The 15,385-nt window shown below is 45.7% G+C and overlaps 1 protein-coding gene across 3 annotated transcripts in view; it reads right to left on the reverse strand.

The window, feature by feature from the left end:
• kat6a (K(lysine) acetyltransferase 6A) overlaps positions 1–15,082 on the reverse strand; it is a 47,399-nt gene extending 32,317 nt beyond the window's left edge. For 2 of the 3 annotated variants that reach the window (XM_080434220.1, XM_080434218.1), the window contains exons 1-2: positions 14,971–15,082; positions 11,336–12,842 (exon numbers count right to left, since the gene is read on the reverse strand). In XM_080434220.1, coding sequence (XP_080290346.1) covers positions 11,336–12,019 — 684 coding nt within the window. In that variant the 5' untranslated portion in view covers positions 12,020–12,842; positions 14,971–15,082. Of the gene's footprint in view, positions 1–11,335; positions 12,843–14,533; positions 14,663–14,970 lie in introns of those variants that run through there. The other variant, XM_080434219.1, reaches the window with a different exon arrangement.
• Between the last annotated feature and the right edge of the window lie 303 nt (positions 15,083–15,385).

Below are 15,385 nucleotides of genomic sequence, written 5' to 3' on the forward strand. Positions count from 1 at the left end.
ACTGTTTGTCTGCGGTGGCCAACATTCATCCAGTTGTGCACAAATCTATTTTAAGCCTTTGTGTGTGAATGTGTGTCAGAGAGACAGAGAGAGAGAGAGTCGTGACGTGCTTGCGTTGTTAAATAAGTGATAGGAGTCGTTGGTTGAGGCCAACTACACACACCTCAGGTCAACAACAGCTCCAGCTGCATGGACTGACCATGCAAGAACAGCCACCTCTCAAACTCCTTATACACACACACACACACACACACACACACACAGGAAGAGAAACAGACTGACCTTGCTCATACACACAAGCACGCACCAACACCACAGATTTAACTCATTCAATCCGGGAACGCATCCGTGTCATTTTAGATTTCTTTGGCTATTCAAAAATAGCTTGTAGAGCGGCACTCGGTCGCACACTATGAGCTGTTATATCTGCTATTTTTGAATAACCCAAAGTATAAAATAATGGTTATAGCTGCGTTCCCGGATTGAATGGGTTAAGCACACACATAAACATGTAAGAAACAAAGAAATGCACACACACACACACACTCCTCTGCCCTAATTAACACACCAACCCAGCCACTTTTGTTCACACTCGTGCACCACAATGTCAAACACACACGCACAGTCTATAGCCCTGAGCAACGGAGAGTGTAGCACTAGCCTAGTTCTCGGACATCCTTATGGTTTTTCTTTAACTCAAATCAAGTGCAATGATACTGGAGGCTAAGCAGCCTATCGTGTGAGGCCTCGTAGGGAGACAATAGATCGATGAGCTGGGCTACCATTGGTCTACTCCCTCTCGTGTCCTTTAAAACACAACTGGCCAATTTACAGGAGACAGAGGGCAGGAGAACGAGGGAAGAGAGGTGGCGTAAAATGAATAGGGAGAACAATGGCAAGAGGACACACGGATAAAGACAAAGGGATGAGGGAGAGACAGCAGGATAGGGCATGAGTGGATGAGAGACGAGAGCGAGGGGGAGAGGGAAAGGCGTTCCTGTTGTCCTTGTCTTGTTTCAAGTCAAGGTTCTCATTAACATGGGAAGCCAATCTCAGCCATCCCACCATTACCTCCCCAATAACTAGTCACCCCCGAAACACACACACACACGCACAATATACAGTATATAACCTCATTGATCACGGTCATGACCCTCTCAACACGACAGTTACAAGACACATCTCAACACACCACCACAGTCCCTCTACCCAGAAGCACATGCATGTGCGTTTAGGCAAGCATCCATGCACCTGCATAGGCACCTGCATAGGCATAGTAAGAAAAGGAATCCAGATGTGACACGTGCGTGTTTATCTTTTCATGGATGCCTTGTGGTAGGACTTCCGGGTTATCTGCAAAAGGGCGGAGTTTGTCTGTTATCATTTCAGTCTTATTCTTTGTCTCTGCTACGTTATGTTCTAGCAGACCACGTGTCCAATTTCCTACACATTTCGCCTAAAAATCCCTCATGCCTAAATATTCTCTCTGTGAATCACAACGTGTGAAGCTGCACTGTGTGTGTGTGTGGGTGTTGTAATTGTCACCAGGCAGACATCGACTCATAGGAACACACGCCTTGCCCACACATAACTAAAAGTCTGCAAATATTTTGAGTGCCCGCACTCTGTGCTCATCTGTTGTGCTTCCTCTGTTGTTGCATCGTGTTTGTCATTAAATATGTAGCCATGTGCATGCCCACAATAATTGTAATAATACTATATATAGCCGATATTGTAGGCTACTAGATGTGAGGGCCAGGCTACTAGAGGTTCTGGCGGCTAGCAGTATACATTTTCATAAGCATAATTTCTGGCTGTGTACTCACTCACCCAGCCACTTTGGCAGTTAATATTATTTGGTGGTTCTAACCTGAAAAATGTAGTTATTATTTACTGTACCACCAACATAAAACCCACTTTAGGGTCTCGCCCCAAAGACTGAGAAACAGTACTAGACCCTTCTGGCCTCCAGATGAAAAAGTCTTAAGTTTGCAGTCTACATCTGAGGTTGTTTGTCACTCTAGCAGCCAGCTGTACACCCTGTGCTGAACCAGTATGCCCTCATCTCCAGCCCACCACTCATTACAGCGAGGTTAGCAAGGAAGAACCACGCTAAATCACTGCATCAAACACTGGAGCCACACTGGCCCCAGGCCCTCACTTCCCTCAGCTGCTCAACACATTGCCTCCATTTGCATGGTTATGGGGGTTGTGGAGGGTTAGCGGTACGCGTGCACACACACACACACCACTAACCATCACACTCACTTGCGAGTACGATGCTGAATGGCAGCTGGCACAGTGAGGATGGCATGACTGAGGTGGTTAACGGTTCTCCCTCTTGGTGCAAGCGGCTGAGATTGAGGGCTGTGGGGCAATCTCAGCAAGCTAATGTCCAGATGCTGCCATGCTGCTTGCTCTCTGTTGCCTTCCGATGCTAATGATACCCAATGGAAACACCTGTATTCAGGCACCACTACTGGCCAAAGGGTTTATGCAGGACAGTGAATGTATTGGTATAAAAGGAAAATGCAATTTTACTTTTTTTTTTTTAAAGGCAAATTAATAATATCTATGACGTATGGCTGATTTTGGCAAGATTTCAGCCCGTTCAGAGTCCCCTTTGACTTCCATTGTAAAAATAAAGTTAAATATTTAAGTTAAGTATAAAACATGAAATTAGATTAGTGGAAGCCGGGACTTCTGTGGCCTAGTGGTAGAGTGTACAAGCCATTTGGCACCGATTGGTCCAGTGGTTTGTGAGATTAGAAACAGACACACAGACCCTCTTCTAGACATCTCGCCTCTGAGGAGCCATACCGTAAAAACCTTAAGATTTTATTTATGAATAAATGTTTAAACAGTCTTGGTGTGGAGGGCCCTTTCTGTGACCCCTGATTGTCCTATGTAGAGAGATGAGTCATTCTCTTGACATTCCAGTTGCATGGCACTGACCCTGACAGGCTTTCCAACACATTCCTCTTCTTTGGCTGCTAAGTATGATGGAGCAGAACTACGTTTGTTGGCGGGAAGGAGCAACAGAAACAAAGTCAAACCAAGACACACAGCCTGTGGGACAAAGACATTGACAGACAGACAGAGCGAGCTGGAGAGAGACAGAACAGCAAAGAGTGGGTGGATACTAGAGGTGCACCGTTTAGAACATTCTTGGTTGATTACTGATAACGTTTTTTATTTTTTGTCTGACTTGTCGATACCAATTTCTTCCAACTGCAATTTTGTTCCTAAAAAATATGTGTCTTATGGAAATGTTTAAAACACTGATTAAAACATTTCAAATGTACAACTTTACTACAAGAATTTAGTAACAGAACTGTATTGCTTTTTATTTCTTAAATTACATGAATGAAGTTTGCAAATGATATTGGCCTATCATTAATACACTTCATTACTAGGCCCTCAAATTCTTATTCTACCAGACAGAAAGGCAGGTGACACATTTTTAGTTTGGTAAAAATGTGCTAAATATTGAAGAAAGAAGAAACTGTTTTGTTTATGTTTCAATAAGCATTTTGTTGCGTGGGGTTTAATGTAGGTATAACGTCTATAGGGTACTGTTGGTTTAAGACTTCACCAAGATGTCATTTCTGGGCAACATTGAGAAGATCTACAATGCAACGGGTCGAACCTTAACGCATTCTTAGCTTGAAGATCTATTCTTTTTGATTATGCAACACCCTGGGTCATTGTATAAACAAACTGTTTAGAAGCCAAACAAAGCTCTGATGCTTTGATCAAATGACAAGTAGCGAACGTGTGCATGAGGTATTTAAATTGCTCTTGTTACCACTCCAGTGGTTGCCAGGCAATTCAAGTGCACAATTAAACGTTTCTGCTCACGCTGAATTATGCTCACGCTGAATAAACCTCCACACAGACGGCATGATGATGTGCACAAAGTGCGAGTCTCGCAGCGCTGTGTTCTTCTGTGCATGCATGTAAATATAACCAGGATAAAATGTATGAGAAAGACCAGCAGAGCACCGATCACGACCGGCCAATCAGCTGAACATCAGACGTTTTTGCTCGGCGGGCAACAGCTCGGTGCAATTTTAGTGGTTACACCTAAGGCATATAATGCAAATGTCAGCAAAAGGGGGATTTGGTATTCATTGTCCCCTGAGTGACTGACTATCCTTGATGTCTTCACATTTGGCTATACCCAATCAGAGGTACACAGTCAAATCCTCAGTGTTAATTTGACTGAGTATGCCTGTTAAATAACAGGTCCATTTGTTTATATTTGGTTACTCAGAGTTACAAATGGATAAATGAACACTGAGGATTTTACTGTGTAATAAGAAAAATCTAACAAAAGAAAATGTGTCTGTGTGTTGGGCGGCACAACATGTCTTAAGTAAAGATGTCTCCATTAACTATGGATAAATATATCCATTATGGTTCATAAAGGCTGGATGCTTAATGTAGCAGCTCAATTACCATTCCAGAGCAATGGTCTCATTAGTCAGGCAGCCAGCATTAGCCAAACCATTGAAGAGGGTCAGTGGGACATTGGGTAGGAAATCACCAACACACACACGTATATCTATGTGTGTGTCCATGTATGGGTGTATGTTTATGCATGTGTAGGTGTGTGTATATGTGTTAGCTTGTATCAATAAGAATGTATAACATGCTGTATACATCTTAAGCATGTGTGCATGCTTGAGTGTATCGGTTTTGGTTTTTTTTTCACACGTCCCCACCATGACACTGCAAATCGGCAGAGGGAACTCTGGGTGACCCCACTCCAGCTGTTGGAGAAGAGGGCATACGCAGGGCAGCAACATCCCTCTTCTCTGCTATGACGGGATGGGGACACACACACATATACACACACCATTCACTCACTCTCACACGTAGATGCACACGCAGACACATATAGACACAAATGTTTACGGATGGACAAATACACATGCACGAACGTGTGCACACGCGCACACAGACACGCGAAGGCTCAGCGAGCGATCGCTACGGCCCATCCCACCTAATGGCCATAGCCTCATACGGCTAACGGGTGCTCGGGGAGGCAATGAGCTTTGCTATCTATATACCCCTGACCTCTGGTTGACTTCTCTCCCCCATTTACCTCCCCCTTCATGGCCTGGCAATGACCTCCTATTAAGGGGAGAGGAAAGAGCATGGAAGGGTGGGAGTGGTGGTGGTGGTGGTGGGTGTGCAGGGGAGAGGGGACGTCTTGTTTGAATGGGAGTCCTCTGACACAGCCATTGGGGTGTTGAGTACACAAATCTCCCTCTGATAGGGTCAGAGCCAGTGCTTGGCCATTTGTTTTGATTTTTCTTTTTTTTTCCTTCACACAGCAAGAGTGGTCTCTGGTAAATCATAACAGCCAGCAATCATGTGCAGCAATACGGCCTTGATGAGACTGTCAGACAGAGAGAAAGAGAGCGAGAAGAGAGATTGTGAGTGATCGTCAGCAATGCCAGTCTCTCTCTCATGCATCATTTGTAGGACATACAGATCACACACACACAAATACACACTTTCCATTACTGAGATATACACAATATCACACACATGCATACACATGTGATGGGACCACAGTAATGCCCCGTTCACTGCATAGATTTCAGAGCATCAAAACAGCCAGCAGAAGGTGAGACTACAAGCTGGTCTGGACTAGAGCTTATGTATGAATTGCTAGACACAAATGTCAACATCCCCTCCGCTGTACTGCAGCAACTGTATCCTCTGTCTGGTACACGGAACAAAGGATGGCCATGGCATTTGAAAAACATTTAACATAGAAAGTAAAGGACTCATGATCTAAATTAACCACTATAAGATAACGTTTGAAACCAAAACAGTCCTCTTCATACCAATTTTATGCTGTGGCCAAAGATAAAGCCGTCTACAACAGGGTTTATCTGTTTATATGCATGGCTGTCCTGCCAAAAGTAGACCACACTACACGCATGCCATAAACGAATGCAGCATTAACAGAAGTGGAAGTGAAACTCACTGCTGGATCGTAGGTGATAAACTAGGGCTGGTAAAATACGTAACCATGGGTGCAACTCTGTAGTTATACCACCATGGTTCTTGTCAAGCACGTTTGTACTTAAAGATAATGTATTAGGGGGGCCGATGGCCTAGTAGCCTGACAGCGAGTCGCAGGTTCAATTCCTGAGCCTCTCTCCCTCTCCCCGTTTCCGGCCACTCTCCACTTTACCATCGAAATAAGGCAGAAAGGCCCAAAGGCTATAACATAATAATTAAGATTAAGCCAACATACTCTACTTCACAGCTTCAATTATTGTCACAATTCTTCACCAGTCAGAGCTGCAACCTGCATTTGAATGAAAACTCAGTTCCTGCACACGTTTTGAGCTCATCGAGAACCTTTACATGAGGCTTAGTTAGTGAGACCTGTTTCCCTTCTTATAGCAGTGCAGCAGAAATGAAATGAGCAGTGCCAGTTGTTGGTTCAGTAGCTTAGTCAGAGAACACAGTGGTGGGAAATGGGAGGAGAAATGATGGCTACTAATCTTATGTGGTGGTGACCAACTGACCATCTGCGCCAAACGGGTCACTGTGTTAAACAGGCCTATGTGACGCCTTGCCTGTTCACTCGCTCTCTGGGCTAATCCTACTCTGTGTGTGTGTTTGCATTAGTTACCCTGAGATACAGGGCTCGACATTGCGACCGTTTTGGTCAAAATGCGCCTGAAATTTAATCTGTGCGACCTAAAAATATAATTGGGACTGCAAACAAATTGCTGTGGTGCGACCAAAACGGTACATCGAGTGAACCAAAGCGAGCGCTCCATGCCATCTAACATGCATTCCCCTCTGAGCTGCAGTGGCTCAAGATGTTAATCTAATAGCCTGTAGTGTGTAGTTTACTCATTGACACAACGGACAGGGGCGATTACATTTGGTGGGTGCTCCTACATTTTTCCTGGTGCTCCTCAATTTCTAAAGTGGTAGCACCAGTGCTACCAAGTAAAAAAGTTCATTTCGAGCCCTGACATGGGCCTTCTATAGAGTGAGATACACACAGGCACACACACATAACACGGCCAGGTAAAGCCAGGACCAGTACAAAACAGAGCTTTGCAAAGTGTTTCTACTTTTTAGACCCCCTCTACTGCTGCCTGTGCCTGACTCATAGCCTGCAACTTAAAGACAACACATGATGATGGCCTGTTATTCATCTGCCTGTGAGTGGCACTCGAAGATTTGTTTACAAACCATTCTCCCCTGTGGGCATGCACGCATCTGTGTGGCAGAGGGTGTGCTAATGTGTGGCATTTGTGGGTTCATTATTAATGTGGCTTCTGCTTAGGTGTGAATGTAGCACAAATCATTCAGCATGTATCGTATAGTAAAGAATCGTTTAGAATTGATTGTGTCTGTGTCAGACATAATTAAAGTCTGCACATCTGAGTGCGTGTACACAATATATAAAACCTGGGACATCATAAATCTTCAAGTAAAGTCATGGTTGACACTCACGTTCATGTAATGATCATTTACAAACCTGTGTGTATGTGTGCATGAGTTGTGTATCTGTGTGTCCATGGCCCTGAGCAGGGGAGGTTAGTAAACGGCTGCTTTCTCTGATCAGGTTACAACAGTGGGTGTGTTCCCTGGCTCCTCTGTCGCCTGCATGTCTGCCTCTTCCCGTTTTTCACTGTCTCAGTCCTTCTCTACCCTTTACCCTTCTCCCTCTCTTTCATGCTCTCTAACTCTCTGTCTTGCTCTCACACACTCCAAATCATTCCCTCACTCTCTCCCTGTTGCTCACACTTGCTCTTTTACTCACTCGGGCATATTTATTTTTTACTTCCTTTCACTCAGTATTCAGTCAGAGCAGAGTTCATCGAGGCCTCTAAAACTCCAACCCATACCTCCTATTTTCTCTCTCCCTCACTTTGTTCTTCCTTCCGTCCTCTCTTTCCATGCCCGTCCTTCTCTCCACTCACCGTTTCTATTTCTACCTTCCGCCCTCTTCCTCTAGCCTCCCACTCACTTCCTCCCTTCTCGCTTTCTCAGTCTCATTCTGCCTTTACTCGTCACTCATTCACCCTTTTTCTCTTTCCTTCCCTCTTTCTGTAACTCCCTCCCTCCCTCTCTTTCTTTCTTTCTTTCGTCTCCTGACAGGGAGCAGCCCTGCAGCTGGTCCACAGCCCTGCAGGAGGCTGGGAGCCACGTGATTCTCTTCGGTAACCTCCTTCTCTTACCCTGACCTCCTCTGTCTCTTCCTCACTCTTCTCCACTGCAGGCAAGGACTGGAGAAGTGCCCTGGCAACCACTCACCTTCGTTTCACAATGCCCACCCTGGACCACAAAATGCATACACAGACACACTCACAGCCTGCCACACAATGCTACACTAGTTATCGGTGTTCATTGATCTCTCTCTCGACCTCTTGTCCTCCTAACCCGCAATTTAACCTTAAAAACACAGTCTCTTTATTCCGAATTTCCGATGAGATCTTCTCTGTTGCCAGCTTTGATGCCTCAGGAGCGACATGGTAGCATGGCATACACAAATGGTATGGGAGCTTTAATTCACACACAAACAAAGTCTGTGCATAGTGTTATTCCCCCTGGGGAGGCAACGTTGTCATATGCAGGCCACAATGGCCAGTCCATGTTCAAACCCAGCCACAACTCAACAGATTTTTAGAATGTCTAAAACAATGTTACCTGCAGAGATGGGATATGCATTTTTAGCTCCGACAAGCTTAGTAGCCACAGCTCAGAATGAGACACAGTATCTGACTGGTGGCTGACGTTTATTTTCCCTCTCTAATTACATCACTTTCTTATAGGCCACAGGCCGCATGATGGCCGATGCAACCAGGGTTTGACAATCTTTGGATTCTATCTGCGTTTTTGTGGGGGGAATCCATGATTTAAATGCACTCTGTGGCACATTTTAGAGTGACATTTCTTCAGTTAATTAACCCTATGCCTCATACGCAAAGGCTGTCATTCCTTCCTCCTTCGACACCTTTCTATAGCCTTCTGTCAGGATATGATGTACGCTATAAGAGACTTTGTCTCTCCGTCTCTCGTGGTTTGAGGTCTGCATAGCGGTGGTGTTGCCGAATGTAGACACGACAGGGAATGTTATCGTTTCTGTTTGGCATGTTTTTGCCATTACGTAGAGGTCCATGGCAAAAAGGTTCTCCGACACGGTTAGGTGGGGCAGCTGTTTTTAATGGTTTGGTAGTCATGTCATTTGAAAACAATGGGAGCAAAAACCATTATCTATATAGTTCAGACATGCCATCCTGTCCCGTCTCTCGCAATTGGGTTCTACACACACCCTACTTGCTATATACTCAGAACCTTAATTTAGTTCCTGAAACATAATCATGAATAAGTGAATCAACACATAGAGCACCTCCTCGGTGGTATCAGCAATCGCTGGGCCAAATAGGCCACAATGAGTCTGAATCTGCGGAGCAACTGTATTGATTCCATTGTGGTCATTACTTATTAATAAATGTTTACATTTCTGCATGAGTGCAACAGCTGGGTTGAGGATCGGTGTATTATTTTAGTCCAATTAAGAGTTCCACAACCTCACATTTAAAAAGCACTTGTTCCTAATAAGGATGGCCATTTTTTGGAAACATACACTTGGGAGTGTTGCCGGTTTAAGATAGTATGACATATTTAACATAACATTGCAGTGCATGTCTGAAGCCTTGGACACAACTGCATCATTGAGTTGTATATAGCATTATCGACTTCAACGCTTAAATAGCGTTAAAAAGCCATGCGATTAACGTTAAGCCAACCGTATCGGTATAGACAGAGCCTACCAGGTGAACAGTCCTCAAATAAAATGAAACAATCATCTGTTTTTCTCAAAATGTTTCCCACTATTCCCACTGCCTTGTAGTTTCCTAGCTGTCTTGACTCTTTACAAGCTACGGTCTGCTAAAATCTGAGCCCTTCAAAACAGAAGTGAGGTTCATACGTAATCATGTATATAATACTAAGCTGCCTTTCCCCCTTCACGTTATGGTCGTTTTGAAGTTATTATAGATTTCATAGCAGCGTTTTAGCCAGTGAAATTGTTGCTATGGACTGTGTAGGCTGGTTCAACAACATACCCCAGAGACTTAACCACTTAAGACCCCCATACGTTGTTGAGTGGAGTCCCTCAGGGATCTTCGCTGAAAATATCTGATCAACAAGCTCATGTGTCACGACGCGTTGTGAGCTTTTCGATCTGCTATTGTGTACCTGACCCATCCTTAGTTCCTAAAAAGAAATTTGGGCTGCACCTTCAGGAAAAGGAGAATGCCTGTCACTTAAGGGGAACATTTGGTATGATTCCATATCATTTCTACAGATAGACACTGAACACTTCTTTTGTGCGCTTCAAAACATTTTAACAGAGCACAAGTGTTTCTCAGAAACAAATCACCCGTGCTGTGTGCCTCTGCCACAGTTGTAATTTAAACAGGATTTTTGTGATCTAATAAAACATCTGTTGCCACCAGAGCATGCAGCGTTGCATTCATTTGTAGTAAAAGCAGCCGTGTGAGAGTGAGGTGTCTGTTTTTAATTTTAGATTTCTGTTTCTCTCCTCTACATATTACACTGCTATATTGTCTGCTGTCAAATGCCAAAATGAGGGCTCTGCAATGTCATCCTTTACTGCATTAGAGTTTCAACGTTGGGCTGTCCCTGCACATATGTATAAATGTAAAATTACGTGTATACACCTAGCTGGCAATGAAGTGTTTCAGATTCCGATATATGCTTTTAGACTGGAAAAACTGCCAAGCTGGGCCATCTATGGCTGTCTGATCAGCTTCGCTCCGCCAAATCAGAGACATACTGTACCTCTAAAATTGGTTTCATCATGAGTCAGTGAATTAGCCTAAACTTACTATTCTGTACATCATTAATGTGACTAGTTGTGAAGTGTTAGCTTAACCCATTTAGACCTGAGGCCGACTCTTAAAACGCTTGCAAATCCTGACCTAAGTTTTCTGAAAAACTAAAGATTTTATTCAAATACATTACAAAACTTAATGTTGCTATATACTGTATACAGCAACAACTACACCAAAAGGGGTTCCCGGATTGAAAGGTATAGGTTACATATTGGTGTTCCTGGTCTAAATGGGTTTATATGCATTCAAATATTTCTGTAAATGTTATTTATATACATGCATAATTGTATGTTACTGCACTGTGTTTGTCACACTTGCATGCATGTGCCCACTGCTGCATGTTTGTCACGTATGCATACATCACTGCTCGTCTGTTAACCATTTGTTTTATGTGTTTTATACACATGCATGCGTGAAGGCATTACCTTGTCTTTCTCATGGGGCAGCAGACGGACAGGTGGGAGTGATTCCAGGGATACTGTCCCCGTCCCATCATCCAGGGTGCTGCTGCGGCTGACCATGTGGAACAGTGGGCCCTGCTTGGCTACGCGGCCATGGGCAACAGCCCTCTTCAGGGCCACCCTTAGCTGCTGGTGGAACAGGCCAGGCCCCATGGAACCGCTGCCTGAAAGGTAGGCCGCCACGTCAGCCTGGCACTTGAGGAAGCGCTCGATGCTCTTCAGGCTGGAGCCACCAGCCTCATGGAGACCCTCCAGTGAGCGTTTGATCAGCTTGTTCCAGTCCAGTCCGGGCTTCTTCCCCGAGTGTGAGTGTGAGTGTGAGTGGGAGCTTCCCCCGCCACTTCCTCCTCCTCCACTGCCTCCTCCTACGGAGCCTCCACCTATGCCACTTCGTGGTTTTGGTAGGGCGAGGCGCCCAGGGTTTTCAGGGTCCTTGTAGGAGTTAACGCCCTTGTTCGAGACCTTAAGAATGGTGCCATCCTTGCAACTGAGCTCCAGTTGCTCCAGAACTGTCTTGCGGTCAAGGCCATGCGACATGGACACGGCATTGCAAATGCGTTCCTCCGACGGCCGCTGCTTTTGCTTCTTCACCTTCTTGATGGCCTCCAGGATCCATTGGGTGTACATAGGGTTAGCCAGCTTCACCATGGCTGCAGTCTAAGAGTGGGCGCGGTAGCCCCTGCAGGTCTCACTGCAACGACCACAAACTTATAGATAGGGAAAAAAAAGTTGATGAAAAAACTGGCCTGTAGGCCAAGGAAGGAAGGGCCCGGCCTGCGCCCTAGCGCGCTGCCGCCGCCTCTTCCTTCACCTCCTCCTCCCTCCTCCACTTGGTGACTATCCTTTGTCCTGGGGCCGCACAGAGAGTCCCTCAGAACCTAAGTATGAGAAGCACGGCAGGGAGGAGTTCACCATAGCATAAACCAACCCACCTACCAACCCAGCAAAAAAAAGGAAGCAAAAAGTGGTCTACCCACTACCCTCTCCAGGCAGGAATAAGAAGCCTGGAGGAGAGCAGAGGGGTAGAGTGGTGTTTTTATGAGTCTAAGTGTAGTTGGACCACACACAATATGAATGGTTTAGGCAAAGAAAAAAAAAAAAAGTGTTTCCCCACCTCTGCCTGTTGCAAAATACTGACACACATACACAGGTATGCCCAATAAAACCTGTTGCGTCAGTCTTCTGTCAATAGCAATTAGCCAATCTTCACTGTGACACGGAACAAATGACCATGGCCTTTTAGAGGTGACCGTAGTCTTTCGTTTGGTAGAAGTAAAAAATAAAGTGTGAATTCCAAAGACAAGGTGAACACGATAATTTTCCTTATGTCCCAATTGGCTTGTTCCCTCCTCTCCCTCTCTCTTCCGGCAGCCTGAGCTTTTCGGTTCTGGGACGGAATGATTATCTCACCCCAGGGAGCAGCCGGGCCTGATCACCTTCATGCCGATTGCACCTCAGCAGTCGCCGCACCCTGCAGAAACAAGGACAAAACACATACAGAGACAGCAGGTCAGCGAACCTTCATACAAAAATTGTGTGTGTGTGTACGTTCATTTTTTGTGTACAATACCAGGAAAAGGGGAAAATAGTGTTTCACTCAGGTGAAATGCAGTTATTCTCCCATTTTATTTGCATGGGTAAACTTCAGATGTGCATAGTGCGAGTTCATGTCCTATTCTATGTAATAAAATTCAAGAACTCATGCCTTCAAAACAGACACAAACAAACAATCTCCCCACCCATCCCAGTGTTATCACTGCAGAATGTAAACAAAGCCATGCTTGTCCACAAAACTCATAATAAATATCAAGGCAGGTTCCCTCCAGAATCTACATCAGACAAGACCCTGTTACAACATGCATCTACTTTCAAAACACAGATTAGCCTGTCTGAGAGTTAGCTAGAGACACCAGCTAAAGCGAAAGTATCAGTGTTGTGGTTACTTTAAAATGCACACTGGAGACAGTAACATTACAACAAGCACACACAAACATTAGCGTAGTACTTTAGTTATCAGCATTATAATAAATCCTATTTTATTCTTTGGAAGGTAAAGTAGGTTACAGACAGGGTCTGTCACCTACTGACTGTTCAGGACATACTCTGACACACCATAATGTTGTGTACATCAGAAAACCAATCCATCTTTCAATTCCTAAACTTGTACGACCATTTGTAAACAGCCACCTCAGTCTGAAATCATGTAAAAGGTTGCTCATTTCAGAACAAGCAAAAACACAATTGTCAACCAACACCATTTTTACCAGCAATATGTGGTTAACGACGACTCAAACGAGTAGCTAGTGTTTACCGTTTAATGCATGTTCTTTACTATCAACCCCTAGCATAGAGGTAAACACAACCACAACGCTTCTAAGCCAGTTAGCCTGGCGTGCTAACATAAACACGATGCAGTCAAAACACGGGTTGTTAGCAAACACTGGCTTACACATCCAACTGAAAATCAAAGCCGGGTCGAATGCCGCCTTCCCCGGACTGTTGTTGACTCTCACTGATATGACGGGCAATTATGTGACAGCAAAACCTTCCCTTCCCGCTAAAGTGCTGCTGTTGTTTAGCCAGCTAACGTTAACACCTTGCTAACAACTCACCGTTAGCATTCCTCGTCATACACACAGGCTAATGTTACTACTATATCCGCCGCTAGCCCTCCAGAAGGTAAACAGCGTGAAACAAACGTTTGCCACAACGATCCCATTATCATGTCCACAGCGGCCCGCGGTCTCTCAAAACGGGCAACAATCGCGACAACGGCCACCATGAACAATCTGATTTCCCGGAAAGTCACGGTTAAAATTAATGGCAAGATCGCGGCCTTCCGACAGGGAGGCAACAATGCATTCAAGTTGCAGACTCAGATCAGACGCCCGTAGGAAGGGGGCTAACGGGCAAGTGCATAATACAATATAAAGAGTTTTTTGAAAATAGCAGATCTACAAGCTCACAACGCGTCGCATCGCTACGCGTTGTGAGCTTGTAAATCGGCTATTTTCAGCACTCATGTGGCCTAAAGTTGCTTCTTCTGAGCTTGTGTTCCCCGATGCAAGTTGCCAGACTCAGATCAGACGACTGTAAGACAGGCTAACGGGGCAAGTGCAAAAAAATATATATACACCACACAGAGGCGGTTTTTTCCCCTACGATCTGGGTTGTGTTGGTACACTACGGCCTCCTTCTCAGTCCTCGGACTCAGGTAGCGGGTGAAAAGACAACTGGTGGCCCCGAGCAGTGGCGTTGTTTCCATCCAAAACACTCCCCACCTCGCTCGCTCGCTCACTTCCTTCCTCCGCCAGCCGCCCTCCCACGTATCGCCTCTGTTCTGCGGTGCGCAAGAGAAGACAAGGCCGCTGCTGGCTAGGCCTCGGCTCCCCCCCTCCATCCAACCGCCCCCCACCCCCGTGCCGCCCCCCTCCTCCTCCTTCCCTCCGCGATCATCATCATCTCTCCGTACCCTCTACCTCTCGCGGTTCCCAGAAAGCCTCTATAGAACTGGTGGGTCCCAGTTCGGGGGGTTTTATTTAGGGAGGGCCAGCCCGGAGAACCGTGTAATGTCCTCTAGCCCACCAGCCGCTACTCACCGGAATTCCGTGTCGAGCTGCCGCGGAGAACGTGCCAAAAATCATCCGAATCGGAGACAACAACAAGCCCAAAAAATGCAGCCAGCAGGGACTAGAGGCTCCAAAGCTGACGCCATCTTTGAGTGAAACAGGAGCTCGGGCTCAGGCTGCCTGGTGGGGGAGGGGGGAGCTTTAGGGACCGTCTGCATCGTGCACTAGGAGGAGGACTGGGGCTGCAGACGCACTGCGAGGGGAGCGGGGTGGTGGTGGTGGGCACGGCGGAGCTGTTGCTGTGTGTGCGAAGGGGTGGATATCGGTTGAACAACATGAAATGGAAGAAAGGGACAGATGGTGGAGGAGGAAAAGGGATAGGTGTTCACGCTCTCTCCGCTGTGCGCACACACACACACACAGACACGGGAGCAGTCCAAGGGAA

Source organism: Gymnoscopelus braueri, assembly GCF_963280865.1.
Source record: "Gymnoscopelus braueri genome assembly, chromosome: 7".
NCBI classification, from domain to species: Eukaryota; Metazoa; Chordata; class Actinopteri; order Myctophiformes; family Myctophidae; genus Gymnoscopelus; species Gymnoscopelus braueri.